This window comes from Silurus meridionalis, chromosome 19 (assembly GCF_014805685.1).
Source record: "Silurus meridionalis isolate SWU-2019-XX chromosome 19, ASM1480568v1, whole genome shotgun sequence".
Taxonomy (NCBI): Eukaryota; Metazoa; Chordata; class Actinopteri; order Siluriformes; family Siluridae; genus Silurus; species Silurus meridionalis.
The window spans coordinates 1,093,645-1,111,375 of NC_060902.1; the positions used below are offsets into that span (position 1 = coordinate 1,093,645).

Genomic DNA, 17,731 nt, shown 5'->3' on the forward strand with positions numbered 1-17,731 from the left:
TTTGATTGGTGAGAGGTTTGACTAATGTGTTTGATTGATGTGATGTTTGATTGACATGAGGTTTGATTGACGTGAGGTTTGATTGACGTGAGGTTTGATTGATGAGAGGTTTGATTGGTGAGAGGTTTAATTGGTGAGAGGTTTGATTGACGTGAGGTTTGATTGACGTGAGGTTTGATTGATTAAAGGTTTGATTGGTGAGAGGTTTAATTGGTGAGAGGTTTGATTGACGTGAGGTTTGATTGACGTGAGGTATGATTGATGAGAGTTTGATTGGTGAGAGGTTTGAATGACGTGAGGTTTGATTCACGTGAGGTTTGATTGATGAGAGTTTGATTGGTGAGGTTTGATTGACGGAGGTTTGATTAATGAGAGGTTTGATTGGTGAGAGGTTTGATTGGTGAGAGGTTTGATTGACGTGAGGTTTGATTAATGAGAGGTTTGATTGGTGAGAGGTTTGACTAATGTGTTTGATTGATGTGAAGTTTGATTGACATGAGGTTTGATTGACGTGAGGTTTGATTGACATGAGGTTTGATTGATGAGAGGTTTGACTGATGAGAGGTTTGATTGATGAGAGGTTTAATTGATGAGAGGTTTGATTGGTGAGAGGTTTGACTAATGTGTTTGATTGATGAGAGGTTTGATTGGTGAGAGGTTTGATTGGTGAGAGGTTTGACTAATGTGTTTGATTGATGTGATGTTTGATTGACATGAGGTTTGATTGACGTGAGGTTTGATTGACGTGAGGTTGCTCTTACAGTTTGTCTACATTGTTGTCTGTTTGTGTTTGTTCAGATGAACAGTGAGAGCAACGAGAGCGATTGGGACCCTGTTCACTGCAACGTGGAGGTGGACTTGGTGTCTCGGCGTATCGGACTCTTCCTGCTCAACCTGTTCTTGTTCATCGTGGGATTAATGATGAACTTGACGGTGGTGTGGGTAAACTGGCAGCGCCGCCACACACGTAATACCGGGATCTTCTGCATCCTCAACATGGGCGTGGCCGACACCATGCTGATGATCATATTGCCAATTTCAATGCTTGAAGTTGCTTTGGATCACGTTTGGATCTGGGGCGATTTCCTGTGCCGCTTTTCAAATTTAATCATTGTAACAAACATCCACGCTAGCTCCTTTTTCTTAGCATATATATCTGTGGAGCGTTATCGCTCATTGGCATGTGGATCGTCACCAAAAATGACGACCACATCAGAAAAACGCAAGAGGAACATTATTTGTGCGGCACTCTGGATTTTTGGTTTGTTTTTCGCCTCATTAGAAACGGTTCATGTTCGCGTCCTGGGGTGGAACGAGCCGGGATGTTACCTGTTTCCAAATCATGACTATAGGAGGTGGTTCTCTTCGCTCATTATTATCCAGTTTTTGGCACAATATTTAATACCAGCCACGATCATGGTGACTTTTAACACTCTGACAGCACGAGCAGTGAGATCGTCTCCTGAAGTCCAGGTCCGTAACATGGACAACGTTTGGTTGCTGCACGTTTACTCTGCCGTTTTTATCATTTGCTGGCTTCCATTTCAGCTGATTATGATCCTCGTCTTGGTCGAACTGGAGGACCCCAATTTATTTGACTGCAATGCAATCGAGCAGCTTTTCTTCACCTACACTATCGTACGGACGATGGCGTTACTCCACTGCGTGGCCAATCCCATCCTCTACAGCTTCCTGAGCAGGAGCTTCCGCAGCAAGCTCATTAACCTCGTTCTCAAACTTTTGCCACAAGACATTGTTGCTAATCGAGGAATGGATCAGCATGCTGATTGTGCTGAAGGTGTGGGAAATGGAGAAAAGGGAAACAATATGGCAGAAAACACCAGCCAGTCAGACGGGGGAGCGTGAGCAAACAGAAGACACATATGTACAGTTAAACTTTTTCATTACACAATATACAAATAAAATTATTTATCTGTGACCAGAAGATAAATAAAAATATCTGAATATTATTCAAGTTGGTTATGTACAGAACATCAATATTTACATTGTTGTCCACATAAAGTTGGTATAGATGTATAAAAATCTCTACACCAGATAATATTAAAATGTAATAATTCCACCAGACACTAGGTGGCAGAATCAAACATCTAAACACATGACTGTAAATAGTTAAAGTTTATTTTATTTTCGATTCGATAACAAGTGCTTTTAAGTCCAGTATTGTTGATATGGATATTGATATAAATACTTATATGAAATGTTTCCCTGTGTGAGTTTATACTCTTATTATAAATCATTATAATATTAATCATTTTAATGAATCTTATGATAATAATTTTTATTAATAATCTGCAGTGGACTGGCATCTCTTTCTCTTTCATTACATTTATTTACTGGATATTCTTAATCAAACAAATATTTCACAGAATAAAATCGATCACATAAACTAAACCATATACTCTTTCATGTCATGTTCCTACGGAACTTCTTTTTTAAAAAGAACGAGAGAATGTTTGTGTTTTTGCCCTCGAACCTGTTTATGTTTCTCCTCTTTGTCTGATCGACTCTCCTGCTCATGAAAACATAAATCCCTAAACACTGCCCCTGTGCACAAAGCCAGCTCCATGAAGATCTGCTTTCCATGGGTTGGGGGATGTGGAAGATCTCCTGCTGTAGAGCTCCAACCCTTTTGAACACTTTTGGACCAAATGCTGACGGCACGCCAGGAACCTCCTCACCTTCTCACCTACAACACTGTGATGAATCGTCACAAAATCTAGTGGAAAATATTCCCATGAGATTTGAGGTTATTATAAAAGTAAATGAAGACAAAATGTGGAATGAGATGTTCAATAATAAGTACATGACATTCTTATAGTCAGGTGTTTACAAAGTGTATGTACAAAAGGTGTGTATTAATGATTGAATAAATTAATTAATGAATGCAATAGAAATTCATACACTTTAGAAGTTTATACACAAACATTTACACAAACGGTGCACTGGTTTAAAATAAAAAGTCAACTTTATAATTAAATAATAAACTAACATCGATCATGCTATCAGTAAACCACTGTGTCATTCAATTTGTCTACTCAGGAAACAACATACACACGTTAAACACTCTGAAGGTAACGCTAAGGCTGAAACATTTCAAATCCAACATGTTGTAATGTTTTACTAAAGTAACACACTTCTTACACCACATGTTGACAAACCACAGGATTTGAAATGCAACCGATGAATGAAATCAGACACAAAGAACCATAATACAGAGTAAAGAGAGTTCATACATCCTCTTAAACCAGCTTTCAAAAAACACAAACATTCAGCGGAAATACTTTGCTGAGCCGCTTGTAAAACCTACCGAAGATGTTCTTAACTAGTTTAAGATTTCTTTCTTGTGACCCAGTTCATCCCGGAGCAGTTCAGTAGGATTGAGGTGTGGTGACTGGGCAGGTCATTCCATGATAAATATCACTCCAGACGTCTGTCTGCTGTCTAAATAACACTTACAGAACTCAGACCTACGCTTCAACTCATCGTCTTGTTGTACAGACGGAGTCATGTTGGTTTCTTTCACCCCATTGAAATAAATCTCCAACCTTCTCTGCTCCAAAACAACATCAAATCATTAAACTTCCAGCTCCATGTGTGAGTGTGGGGGTGAGGGAGTCTGATAACATCTTCTCTCCTGTTCTCCGTTTCACACAAGTTCTTCTGGGAGACACAAACATGTCCCATTTGGACTTCACAGAACTTTTATACACGTATTCACTATCCAATTTTTGTGTTTTTTGTGTTTTATCAAGGTCGTTAAAATGTAACAAAAGGGACATACGTGTGTTTCAAAAACAAGAAATGTCTCAGTGTGTCAGTGTACATGAATATCAACAACAAATCAAGTGATTCAATAAAGCTTGTGATTCTGTTATTAATAAATATTATATATATATATATATATATATATATATATATATATATATATATATATTGTATAAATTTGTATAATAATTTTGTATAAACATTAAATAATGTTACAATAAACAGCCAAACAAATAAACAAATACAGGTGTTAATTTAGCAAACATTCCCATTGTATTTTCTAAACAACACGTAAAGGAGAGAAAATCGGATTAAAGGGTTGTGACGTACACTTACGTGCGCGCAATCGCTGTGCGCAGCGCGTCGGCCGCTCGGGAGCGCGCACCAATCGCGTTTTACGTTGAAAGGGGCGCGTGCGCCGCTCCGTGCCGATTCACAAAACCGAGATCCGGCCACGCAAAAAAAAAAAAAAAAAAGCGGATCGCGTTGTCGTGCTGAAATCGCAGGAGCGCTCGCGCCGTCGGCGATGCGGATCAGTCGGGCTGCTTTACTGAGTGTGTCTGCGTGTTTATTTATTTATTTCTCTTCTTGAAAATTATAAAACACCCGATGCGCGTTCGGTAAGGTTTCTCTCTGTGTGTGTGTGTGTGTGTGTGTGTGTGTGTGTGTGTGTGTGTGTGTGTGTGTGACCTCCTAACAGCGACCTGGATTTATTATAATAATATAATTTTGTACTGAGTCAGATTTTTGTAGCGCATCTGTAAAACTCTACACAAATCTGCACATCGTCTTGAATGACACCCAGTGTGTGTGTTTGATTTCAGGAGAAAACCTCAAGTCGTTTAAGGTTAGTAAACATTTGTACATTTTGCTTTTTTATACACACACACACACACACACACACACACACACACACACACGGGTTAAACGGACACAATGAGGACCCCAAAAAAACACCAACTAGTGAGGACCTGGAGCGGTTTATTGATCTAGAGCCCGTTTTTTGGAGCAGATTTCTCATGAGTGTCGTGTGTGTTCACAGTAAGAATGAGTCCAGGCTTCATAACGCTCTATAACCTCCCAAATACTGTTCATACACAACTACATATAAAATAATGTTATTGCACATATATGTATAAAACCAGAATAGTGCATTTTTAAAATAGGATTTTTTTTGGCATCTAGGTTTGTTTACGGTCTCCTTGCCACAGACCACACACACACACACACATACACACACTGATGAGTTGCAAGTCACATTACTGTCTGGGGTTTTGGGAAAGGTCAGTCACATTTTTCCCAGAGACTTTTCATTACTAGTCATTTATCTAATCAGGGTTCATTTTTCCTAGGCCTAGGTTTAATTGTGTGTGTGTGTGTGTGTGTGTGTGCATATTCAATCTTCATCCATCAGACCTTCCTCTGACACCAAGCTCATTCTCTTCCTGAACAGATTAAACCTTGCATGTTCACACCACTTTTGCATTTCTATCATCTCCAGTTTGGATCGTTTCCTAGCCAGGAGAAGACAAATACGTTCCTTAATGAACCTGAAAACATTTGTAAACTGCATCCCGATGAGGAACAAGGTTACCTTTGGGATAGGATAGATAATTGCGCATCATATCAGATCCCGAGGGAAATGTCACACAGAAATTAAGGTGAATTAAAAGTGGGGGTGCAAAAAAAGAACTATAGCATATGTCATTTCAACAAATGGTCATGATGTGCTCACTAAAACGTTTGTATAGATCACACAAGGAAATTGAAACAGAATGGTAGTTAATGGTATTTTTATAAACTTTTATATGCTTCTCTATTCTTTATTCGAAACGTGAACTGTGATTACACCATGAGAAATTGTTCAAAATGAAAATTGAGAAGCTAGCTGAGTCACATTGCTGAATATTACAGGAAATAGAAAAGTGAATAACAGTATTACGATAACTAACAAAAGTTCGCTTACTACCCAGGCTGTGGTTTGATCAGCCAAGTGAGCTTTCTTTGCTGTTTCTGGTTAATGTTTTAACGATTGTTTTTTTTATATATATATATATATATATATATATATATATATATATATATATATATATATATATATATATATATCTTTTCTTAAAATTACAAGATTTACAGAGATATGCAGTTAGAAACGGTGTATTTTATGCTGGAAATGATACAAATTCTTTACAGCATATGTTCTAAAGACTTCATGTTGACGTGTGTTGAGTTAGATTTCAGTGCAGGAGTGCGCCTGCACCTTTTGGGCAAGACCGGTTTAGTCATATTACAACAAATGGTGAAGGCAACACCCTCCACGAGGCTTGTGTCGGCTCCCTGTAGGGTGTGTGGTGTAGAGTCAGGACTTGTTGGGGTGTGTATTCTGCATTCCGAAAAAGTCTGTTACACTCTCCGTGTCTAGACAGCGTTCCTTGTGGTGTACGTGTTTCAGTATTAGCCTTTTTTTCACTAAGTCGTGACATGTTTTCTTTTAAACAAAAATGACATCAATATACAAATATATATATATATATATGATAAAAAGAGAAGTTCTTGATTTCTTAAACACCATTTTGTCCACGGTGTCCTAACGGTGTAGCGTTTTAGTTTTTTTCAGTACAGGTTCTAGGAAGTCTTTTTTCTTCCTCTTTTTTCTTATGCTGGACTGTTACTTAAGGTGTGGTTAATTCCAGTTTGTCCACATTTCTAATAAGAAAACATCCCCATTTTTTTTTCTAGTATGGTGTTAAACTTCAGGCCTCCTTAGTGGCTACAAAGTAAAGCATTTTAAATATTAGCACGAAAATGCAATAAAATTTATTATTATTTTATGATTTAACCTTTGTATGTTTTGGTTTGAGTTACTTTCTTTAAAGTGTTTCTTTATTTTTTATAAAACATAAATGCTTTAAATTAAAAAAATAGAACTTCTGCTTATTAAAAAACGAGCTTCAATGTTTTTAAACGTAAACGAATTGCGTTCTGGTGAGAATTAGGTGTTGGTTTTGTGACACATTTAGTCACTTGACCATTATAAATATAGCAGTATTACAAACAAATGAATTTCACAACTAAACATTTTTAAACAATATAAATAATAATTAAAAAAATGTTTTGTACGGAAACAAATCACTGACTTTTAATGACTAAGTTATCAGAAGCTCTCACATCTATCCGTTACTCATCAAACCAAATCTTTTTCAATTCGAAGTTTCAGCTGAACCTGAAAAAGCAGCAGATGGTATCAACTTATCAGGATTTGACATGTCTTTCCTTTTGCCTTGCATGTCATAGCAGACCAAAAAACACCGAAGACTAAAACTGCAACTTCTGCTATATGACTGTCAGTTTCTCATTTTGCTGCTAATAATAATAAGAATTCAGAGTTTCCGAACACATTTCGTTCCTCAGGTTCCTCATTTTTTTTCTTTTCTTTTTCTCAGGCCTTCCAATGGGGACAAATAAGAGCAAGCCAAAAGACCCAGGCCAGAGGTCTCTGAGCCTGGATGGTACTATTGTCATGGGTTCCTCCAGCGGACACCATTTCAATGCCGGGCCTCAGACCCAAACTCCGAACCGGAGTCCTGCGGTGGGGACCAGCAGGCGGAGCAACACTTACCACACAAACAGTGCAGAACATCAACTTTTTGGTGGGGCAGATCACACGGCGGGAATCACGTCACCCATAAGAGGTATTGCATACATGCAGATTAACAACATGATGCTGAAATGTCTCACAGTGAGGTGGTAAAAACATGATCAGGCATCAAGTCAAGGATGGAATTTAAATCAGGCATCAACATTGGAGACTTTACTCAAGTAAGATGAGTGAATGATGATCAAACAAGGTCACTTTGACTGCTTAACTAAGGTGAGGGAATATAGATCAGAAAACCACTGGGGACACTGCAGACGTGAGTTGAAGGAGTTGAACATCACTGAGGAAACTGGTTGTGTGAAATGCAGCTTGGGCAAGAAATCTGGGGAGTTTACTCAAGTAATACAAAAGGATTATCAGTCAGGCAAAGCAAAATGGGGACACTGCTCAAATAAGAGGATGAAATGTCACTGGAAACTCTGCTCAAGTAAGATGAGGGACTGTAAATCAGACAACATCTAAGGGGAACACTGCTCGACTAAGATGAGGGACTGTACACACAGGGGAAATTTGTGGGGTCATCTTCAAGTATGATGAAGATTGCACATCACCACATGCATATCAGGGAATAACACTAATAAGGGTAACAGGGTGGGAGGTGCATAATAAGCAATAACACAGCAACACAAGTCATTAATTAAGGGGACAGTTTTGATCGTGTTTTAATTCAGGGGACAGTGTCGATTGAATATTGATTAAAGGGACAGTATTGATGTTGGGGACAGTGTTGATTGTGTATTGACACAGGGAACAGTGTTGACACAGAGGCCAGTATTGATGTTGGGGACAGTGTTGATTGGGTATTGACATGGGATGGTTTGAGGATGGATCCAGGGAAGGAAGATCAGTCTCACGTTATTATGCTCATTATTTAGTTTGAATCTGTTACAGCTGTGAACGGTTCAGTGTCAGTTTTGGTTTTGTTTTTCATTTAAATGTTCATCAGAGGCTTAAATCAGTTTCTTTAATGGATGTGGCTCTGAGCTGTGTGTGTGTGTGTGTGTGTGTGTGTGTGTGTGTGTGTGTGCTGGGTTGGGGGGGGGAGCATTTGTCCAAGCATTTGCCAAACAAATGGCTTTTCACACCTGTTCAGCAGAGCTTTAGAAAAGTGCCAGGACCTCAGTGTTACTGATCTGCACTCGCACCCCCACCATGTAACCCGACTTCCTTCTCTCTCACAGCTGGTGTCACCACGTTTGTCGCTCTATATGACTATGAATCACGGACGTCTGCAGATCTCACGTTTAAGAAGGGCGAGAGGCTTCAGATCCTCAATAACACGTAAGTCCTGTCATGTGTGTCTTCTCGAAGAGCGTTTTTGACGCTGTACGTGACAAAGCACTTCTCCATAATGCATCATTGTGGAACATTAAATTACAGCAGCTTGAGTGGTTTAAAAGCGACCAGAAGGCCATTCATTATCCGCTCTTACTGTTCGTCGCTTGAGTCCTTGATGATACTTGACGGGGACGGGAAACAAACGTGGTGCATGTCAGCACCCAGACAGGTTCAGTCTCAGACTGTGAGTCAGCAGCTCAGTCCCAGTGACATTAATATGTGATTCAGTGCGGAAATAAACGTGCATTAATGTCTTCCTAATCACCATCTGCACACATACACCACAGCAGCATCAGAGTATTATCAATATTATTACACACTTTATAGTAATGATGATATACTGTATGGCCAAAAGTTTGTAAACACCTAAGAGTAGTTTTTTATTTCATACATCTCATTTAACATTCAGTCCCCATTTGATCTTATAATGAGCTCCACTCTTCTGGGAAGATGTTCCACTAGATTTTGTGGAGATTCATTCAGCCATAAGGGTGTTAGTAAAGTCAGGTACTGATGTAGATGAGAAGCTCTGGGGTGCATTCAGCGTTCACGTTCATCCCAAAGGTGTTTAATAGGGTTGGAGCTCTATAGCAGGAGATCTTGGGCACATGGGCATCGTCAGGCTGGAACAGGTTTTGGGCCTCTTAGTTCAAGTGAAGGGACACTTTTTAATTGTCCTGCATCCAAAGACGTCCAATACAATTATGTGTCTTCAACTTTGTGATAATTTGAGGAAGAACCACATGTGGATGGAATAACAGGAGTCCTGACCTTTATCATATATAATATACAGATACACAGTGTATATTAGTGGATTTTGGGCTGGTGTTTGTCCTTCAGTGAGCTGCTCTTGCTTTGCTCACACACACACACAATCACACACACATCACACAATGTCCTCATGCAGTGTTACACAGAGTGTCATTCACTAATCTCAGGAATATTAATGCGACACATTTCCTGGCTAATCCACCATAGATATTTATTTGTTTGCTTGTTTGTTTGTTTGTTTTTTAACCAAAAATATCAGTTTGTTTAACAGAGAAATGTAAAAAGGTCAAATTTAATTTAAATAAGACATTCTGTAAAGGGCTGATATTAATATTTTACACAATTGTATCACAATATGTCTTTTCATTGGTTTTTTTTTTTTATTACATGTTTGGGGGAAAAATAATTTTATTTTATTATTTATTTTTTAATTATATAAATATTTTAATTACATAATAATAACAATAATAATAATAAAATAATTATTTAATTATATAATTTCTCTTTTATAATTTAAATAAGTTGTATGTACATTAGATTTATTTTTTGCTGTAATATATTCGATATGTATATTAAAAATAGTTTTGTTTGAATTTTTTAAAATGTTCTTTTGACACTAATATTAAAATATTTATTGTATATAAAAAAGACTTTAAACAGAAAAAGGTGTTATTATAATTTCTTTTTTTTTTTTAAGTTTTTTATTTTTTATTAAATATCATTAAACATTTACCAAAGCCTACATACTGCATGTCACAGTAATTGTTTCTTTGTCCCTCATTCTGTAGTTTTTTAAACAAGTGATTGGAGGAAAAAATTTGATTTCTCATCCAGAACTTAATTTTTGAGAGATTTTTCTATTTAGGGTTTTATATAAAATTATGTATAAAATAATAATGTCTATTGTAATGTGATTGTCCTGTAATGTGTGCTGTTTTATATCAGTGCTGTTTGTGATTTTTCCCCCACAATGCTTCATGGGTTAAATTAGGAGAAAGTACAACTACAGGTCAGTGGCTCTTCTTTACATCTCGTGATTCCACAGTCAGAGGAAGACGTTTATACGAGTCAGCTTTTATCAACCTCAGGGTGAATGTGTGTGTGGAGTTTTTATACTTTATTAAATGTAAAGTTAAATGTAAAGATTTAAATTCTATTTAAACAAAAAAAAAAGGAAATCAGGTAGAAATATTTCATTTACAAAATGTCATGAATTTTCAAGAAATTTGAAAACAAACTTCATTCAAAAACTCTGAAAAGAAAATAAACAATTATTTGCAATGAAATAGTACTCTGAAAAATATATGCAATACGGAATATGCAAGAAACCTGTATTTTTTTTTTTTGCTATTACTTTTCTTTAAATAATTTATACATTTTAATTAAATTATGCAATTAAATTTATATTCTTTATCATATAAAACCTTGTTGCTTATAATACAGTTTATACAATTTATAATAATACATTTAGTCTGCAGTTCCCATGAACAGATGTGCATTCAGTTCTCCATCAGTGAACAGGTGAAAACTTCAGCAGCTGTAATGAATGAATATTCAGTGATGAGGATGAGGTTTTCTTTTGAGTCTGGTTCCTCTCAAGGTTTTTTCATCTTAGGGAGTTTTTTCCCTCAGCACCATCACCACTGGCTCGCTCATTAGGGATCAAATTATAGGGACTAATTTACACTGATAAAACTAATATTTGTAATATAATGCTGCTTTGGGAGAATGTCCACTGTTAAAAGCACTACACATATATAACATCGAATTCAATTGAATTACTGAATAAGATGATAAAATATGGAAATTACAGGTTTGAGTCAATAAATGTTACAATTGATTCATTTTGAAAACAAAAAATTAAGTATAATGTGATTTTATGATCTCAGTGTAGAAATAATAATATTTTTAAGGATATTTTTCTGTATTATTTAAAGAAAAATGTTTTCGAGCCAAAAATAAAATGTTTTTCGACACTGTGGAATCAGTTTAAATGTTTATAAAACTGTGGAATCTCGGGTCACATGTCTAGTCACATTCTCAGGAAGTTTCTCAGTGCACTGGTTAATGTGTCAATCGGTTGTGTGTGTGTGTGTGTGTGTGTGTGTGTGTGTGTGTGTGTGTGTGTGTGTGTGTGTGTGTGTGTGTGTTGTAAATTTAGGGAAGGTGATTGGTGGTTGGCAAGTTCATTGAACACAGGGAAGAGCGGCTACGTCCCGAGCAACTACGTCGCACCATCAGACTCCATCCAAGCGGAAGAGTAACGACCGTTTCTTTTTTCTTTATTTGATATCAGTAGCAGTACGATCGAGAATCGGTCTTATGTAATTCTTAGGACTCAGGTGATTATAACACTAACCATCTCTTTGCATTTTCTTTCAGGTGGTTTTTTGGTAAAATCACGCGGCGTGATTCCGAGCGCCTGCTGCTCATCATCCAGAACAGGAAAGGAACTTTCCTTGTGCGAGAAAGTGAGACGACTAAAGGTGTGCATTTTTTATTTATTTATTTTTTTACATCTTATCAATAATAAGTTATACAGTTTTGTTGCATTATGTTGAAACTCCACTGTGGAAATATTACAGTAATATGCAGTGATATACAGTGTTTTTCAGTGATATACAGTGATGTACAGTAATATACAGTTATGTGGTGATATACAGTGATGTACAGTTATGTGGTGATATACAGTTATGTTGGGATATACAGTGATGTACAGTAATATGCAGTGATGTACAGTAATATACAGTTATGTGGTGATGTACAGTTATGTGGTGATATACAGTGATGTACAGTTATGTGGTGATATACAGTTATGTTGGGATATACAGTGATGTACAGTAATATGCAGTGATGTACAGTAATATACAGTTATGTGGTGATATACAGTTATGTGGTGATATACAGTGATGTACAGTTATGTGGTGATATACAGTTATGTTGGGATGTACAGTGATGTTTAGTTATGTGGTGATATACAGTTATGTTGGGATATACAGTGATATACAGTAATATGCAGTGATGTACAGTAATATACAGTTATGTGGTGATATACAGTGATGTACAGTTATGTGGTGATATACAGTTATGTTGGGATATACAGTGATATACAGTAATATGCAGTGATATACAGTTATGTGGTGATACAGTTATGTGGTGATATACAGTAATGTACAGTAATATACAGTTATGTGGCGATATACAGTTGTGTTATGATATACAGTGATATACAGTAATATGCAGTTATGTGGTGATATACAGTAATGTACAGTAATATACAGTTATGTGGCGATATACAGTTATGTACAGTAATATACAGTTATGTGGCGATATACAGTTATGTTGGGATATACAGTGATATACAGTAATGTACAGTAATATACAGTTATGTGGCGATAAACAGTTATGATGGGATATACAGTGATATACAGTAATATGCAGTGATGTACAGTAATATACAGTTATGTGGCGATAAACAGTTATGTTGGGATATACAGTGATATACAGTAATATGCAGTGATGTACAGTAATATACAGTTATGTGGTGATATACAGTGATGTACAGTTATGTGGCGATATACAGTTATGTGGTGATATACAGTGATATACAGTAATATGCAGTGATGTACAGTAATATACAGTTTTGTGGTGATGTACAGTGATGTACAGTTATGTGGCGATATACAGTTATATTGGGATATACAGTGATATACAGTAATACAGTTATGTTGGGATATACAGTGATATACAGTAATACAGTTATGTTGGGATATACAGTGATATAGTCATGTAAAGTAATTCACAGTAATGTACCGTAAAGTCTGGTAATGTCCAGTACAGTAATATACAGTATATAAGGTTAATGTGGTGTTCCCCGATCTGGATTTGTTCCTCGGATGTCTTAAAAAACAGGAAGTGATCCTCCATAACAAACCACAAAGCATGTCGTCTTCATCGTATCATCTGATTTATAGGGTCTTTCTTTTTTTGCTCAATCTAAAAGCAGGTCAGATTTAGATCGTTTTTTTTTTTATTTGAAAATGTCATACTGGTGAAAAGAGAAACGCTGCTCATTAAACCATGCTGTCTGTTGATTAATTTTCTGTAACCACAGCACACACACACACGCAGTGTTTTACTGAATTTACACATCTGAAGAAAAAGAAAAGGAAGAATGGTGCAGGGTTTTTTTCTGCTGTGTATTTATGTAGAATGTTAACTATACCATTTGTGTGTGTATGTGTGTATGTGTGTATGTGTGTGTGTGTGTGTGTGTGTGTGTGTGTGTGTGTGTGTGTGTGTTGGGTTTCAGGAGCATACTGCCTGTCTGTGCTGGACTTCGACAGCACCAAGGGTTTAAATGTCAAGCACTACAAAATTCGCAAGCTGGACAGCGGAGGGTTTTACATCACGTCCCGGACGCAGTTCAGCAGCCTGCAGCAGCTCGTCCTGCACTACCGCAGTGAGTTCAGAGAGAACTCTCTCCCTCCGGTCATATCACTACTCACATTCACTGAACAGTAGATTGGCTGGAAGTTTAGGTTTGAATAGTAGATTGTGATTGGCTGGAAGTTCAGCTGTGTACCTGTAATACCTGTAACCATAGTAACATCCAGTTCCAGACTGAGACATTTCCTTGTGTTTGGTGGAAAATTTTTGTGATTTTAATAAAATGTTTTATTAACTCTTGAATTATTTGGTGTATGTGTGTGTGTGTGTGTGTGTATGTGTGTGTGTGTGTGTGTTTGCAGCACACGCAGACGGATTATGTCATGTTCTGACTGAGATCTGTCCCATGCTGAAGCCTCAGACTCAGGGACTGGCACGAGACGCCTGGGAAATCCCCCGCGAGTCTCTGCGTCTGGACGTTAAACTGGGACAGGGCTGTTTCGGGGAAGTGTGGATGGGTATGGCGTCAATTCCTCCTACACAAACCGTCGTCATGGATACGCTGGCTATAACTTTAATAGCATGTTAAACACACTGTATCCAGAGTGATGCTAACATTATACTAACCTACATGAAATGTCACACACACACACACACACACAATTTTTATTAAAGACGATTAACTTTTTTTTCTTAAACGTTTTATTTGAAATAGCGTTGAATTTATTTAAATTTATTGTAATTTTTTAATTTGAGCTGCACATTTCTGTCGGCATTTAATACGAGACATTACAGGGCCAAAAGTATTAGGACGCCCAAGTTTTTCACACAACTGCGGGACGTCTTTGGATGCAGTATCATGAAATTTTCCCTTCACTTGATCTCAGTCGTTATTATAACAGCACATGGAGTCTAAATGTGGAGTGAGACTTCTGGCCCTATAGTCTATAGTGATCTTATAGAAGGTTGCATTTTCTGCACTTCTCGCTGCAGGTACGTGGAACGGCACAACGCGAGTCGCTATAAAGACGTTGAAGCCGGGCACCATGTCCCCCGAGGCGTTCCTGGAGGAGGCTCAGGTCATGAAGAAACTCCGCCATGAGAAACTGGTGCAGCTTTACGCCGTCGTCTCCGAGGAGCCCATCTTCATCGTCACAGAGTACATGAGCCAAGGTCAGATCTTTACTGTGATGTTTCTCCTGACTGGAGAGCGCTCATGAGTGTTACGTATGTGAATCATAAATATTAAATGAATTAATATGTATACATACAGTGTATGTTTTTATTCTCAAATCCAGGAAGTCTGCTGGATTTCCTCAAAGGCGAGAAGGGAAAATATTTACGACTTCCACAGCTGGTGGATATGGCTTCTCAGGTACTGGAGGTTTTTCAGAAAAAAAGAAAAAACAACGACATTATTGGTGAAAAGATTTATCAATGGTGCTTTATGTATAAAAATAAATAAAAAATTAAAAATGAATGGTTTTAATTATATAAAAAAAGTTTAATAAATAAATAAACAAACAAATAATGTATAAATGTAAAAAATGGGGTAAAAATGTAAAGTTAAATTTAAAAAACGTAATAAAATTAAAACGAAAAGGTCACGTAAAACACAAAACAACAAAAAGCAGCAATGTAAAATAATAAAATTATGCTGAACAATAGTAAAAACATCTCCTAGATGAAATAGAAAGTAGTAAAAATACTCATTTGAAAAAATTTCATGTAAAAAATAAAAAATAAATCAGTGAACAACAGCAATGTTGTGCAGCAATCTTTAAAAAAAATCGTAAAAAAAAATCTGAATTAAACAAATGCAGTATAAATAATTTGTAAAAATCCAGTACAAATAAAAGCGAGCATCAAAATTACGTAAATGTGCAAAAACAAGAATTACAGTTAAAAGTTGCTATTAAAAAGTACGTATTTTCAGAAGAAAAGGCAAAAAAACAATAAAAATACAAATGTGAGTAGTGAAAAATACACTGTTTAATTTTCATTGACTTTAATCTGAGAGTTTTAAGCTTTTAAACATCTGTATTTGAGATTGTCTACATCTGGATGTGATTAAATTGTGATTATTATTGATGTATTTCGGCTCAGATCGCTGCCGGGATGGCGTACGTGGAAAGGATGAATTACGTACACAGAGATTTACGTGCGGCGAACATCCTGGTTGGAGATAACCTGGTGTGTAAAGTGGCTGATTTTGGCCTGGCGAGACTGATCGAGGATAACGAGTACACGGCCAGACAGGGTGAGAAACGCCATGTGGAGCTTAGAGACAAAACCACTTTACTGAATTTTTGGATGGATCTAAAACATAAGATTAAGTTTGTATTCTGTAATTACACAGGCACTGTTTCATCTCGCACATGTCCTGATTTATAAATGAATAGTAGCAGCTGCTCTTCTGATTTATTTGCAATTGTTGCGTTGTTTCTAACGCAGGTGCGAAGTTCCCCATTAAGTGGACGGCTCCTGAGGCCGCGCTGTACGGACGCTTCACCATCAAATCCGACGTCTGGTCTTTTGGCATTTTACTGACCGAATTAGCCACCAAAGGCCGAGTCCCGTATCCAGGTGCTTTAATGCTCTTCACCGTTTTCTCCTGAAGCTTTCAATCTGTCACATTTTATTTACTGTTCGTTTTGCTTTTCAGTCTTGTGCAAAAAAGATTAGTTTTTCATTGGACGGCAAAAATGTGCCGTGTTTTTCCTTAAAACACGATGTTTGTATGTCACCATAGCGACAGGCATCGGTAGAGTGATAGATGGATGAATAGATAATGGTTTTGGTCGGATAATTTATGGTTCGATTTATAAAATTGAATGGATGGAGGGTTAATAAATGATTACTGGATGGATGAATGGATGGATGGATGGATGGATGATCGACAGATTATAGATGGGTGGACGGATGGTGGTTGGATGGATAATAAATGGTTCAGTTTATGATTGATGGATGAATGGAAAATTGATAGATGGATGGATAGATGATTGATGGATGAATAGAAGATTGATAGATAAATAGATGATTTATTGATGATGGATGGATGGAAGGTTGATAGATGGATGGATGATTTATTGATGATGGATGGAAGATTGATAGATGATGGATGTTGAATAAATGATGAATGGTTTGATATGGATATTTGATGGATGGATGATTGATGGTTCTGATGGATGTGAATGAACTCTGTTTGGACAGGTATGGTGAACAGGGAGGTGCTGGACCAGGTGGAGCGCGGGTACCGAATGCCGTGTCCTGCCGAGTGTCCGGCCTCGATGCACGAGCTCATGCTAAGCTGCTGGCGCAAAGAATCGGAAGAACGTCCGACCTTCGAGTACCTTCAGGGTTTCCTAGAGGACTATTTCACCTCCACTGAACCTCAGTACCAACCTGGAGAAAACCTCTAGGGCTTCTTCAGAGAGAGAACGGACTCTGCTGGTACGTTCGTTGGTAGAAAAAAGTGCACGTGCGGTCACCGCGCGAGCGTCACGCCGTCGGCTCCAGTGAGAAGAATGCATGCTTGTGGTTAAAAATAAAGGTGTGGGAAAAACACTGGATGAACGCTAGAGAAAATGGTATGAACATAACCCTGTGTAGACTTGTGTAAATCCCAATTCTGTGGTTCCAGCAGAACACTGCCGAGCACCACCCGGTGCCAAACATCATCCTTTCTCCTTCTTTATCTTCCTCATCTTCAATTCAAGAGCAGAAAGATTTTAGCTGTCGTGTGTTGGATCGTTGTTACGGTACTCATTAATCAAAAGGCTGCTGTCG

At 37.4% G+C, this 17,731-nt stretch overlaps 2 protein-coding genes across 7 annotated transcripts in view; both read left to right on the plus strand.

The window, feature by feature from the left end:
• Positions 1–3,213, plus strand: part of LOC124402186 (G-protein coupled receptor 182-like) — a 5,181-nt gene extending 1,968 nt beyond the window's left edge. Inside the window, exon 2 of the mRNA XM_046875006.1 lies at positions 799–3,213. Coding sequence (XP_046730962.1) covers positions 799–1,866 — 1,068 coding nt within the window. The 3' untranslated portion in view covers positions 1,867–3,213. The remainder of the gene's footprint in view (positions 1–798) is intronic.
• Positions 3,214–4,240: 1,027 nt separating this feature from the next.
• LOC124402185 (proto-oncogene tyrosine-protein kinase Src-like) lies at positions 4,241–17,509 on the plus strand. Of its 6 annotated transcripts, none has more exons than XM_046875003.1 (15): positions 4,241–4,406; positions 4,611–4,633; positions 7,081–7,129; positions 7,230–7,478; positions 8,626–8,725; positions 10,545–10,562; positions 11,715–11,813; positions 11,936–12,039; positions 13,866–14,015; positions 14,305–14,460; positions 14,936–15,115; positions 15,241–15,317; positions 16,049–16,202; positions 16,397–16,528; positions 17,156–17,509. In XM_046875003.1, exons 4-15 carry the CDS (start codon positions 7,238–7,240, stop codon positions 17,362–17,364), a joined length of 1,620 nt encoding a protein of 539 aa, XP_046730959.1. In that variant the 5' UTR covers positions 4,241–4,406; positions 4,611–4,633; positions 7,081–7,129; positions 7,230–7,237; the 3' UTR covers positions 17,365–17,509. The 6 variants fall into 6 exon arrangements, with proteins under 6 accessions (XP_046730959.1, XP_046730958.1, XP_046730956.1 ...); XM_046875002.1 differs by having other exon boundaries at positions 7,084–7,129; XM_046875000.1 differs by lacking the exon at positions 7,081–7,129.
• The last annotated feature ends 222 nt before the right edge of the window (positions 17,510–17,731 follow it).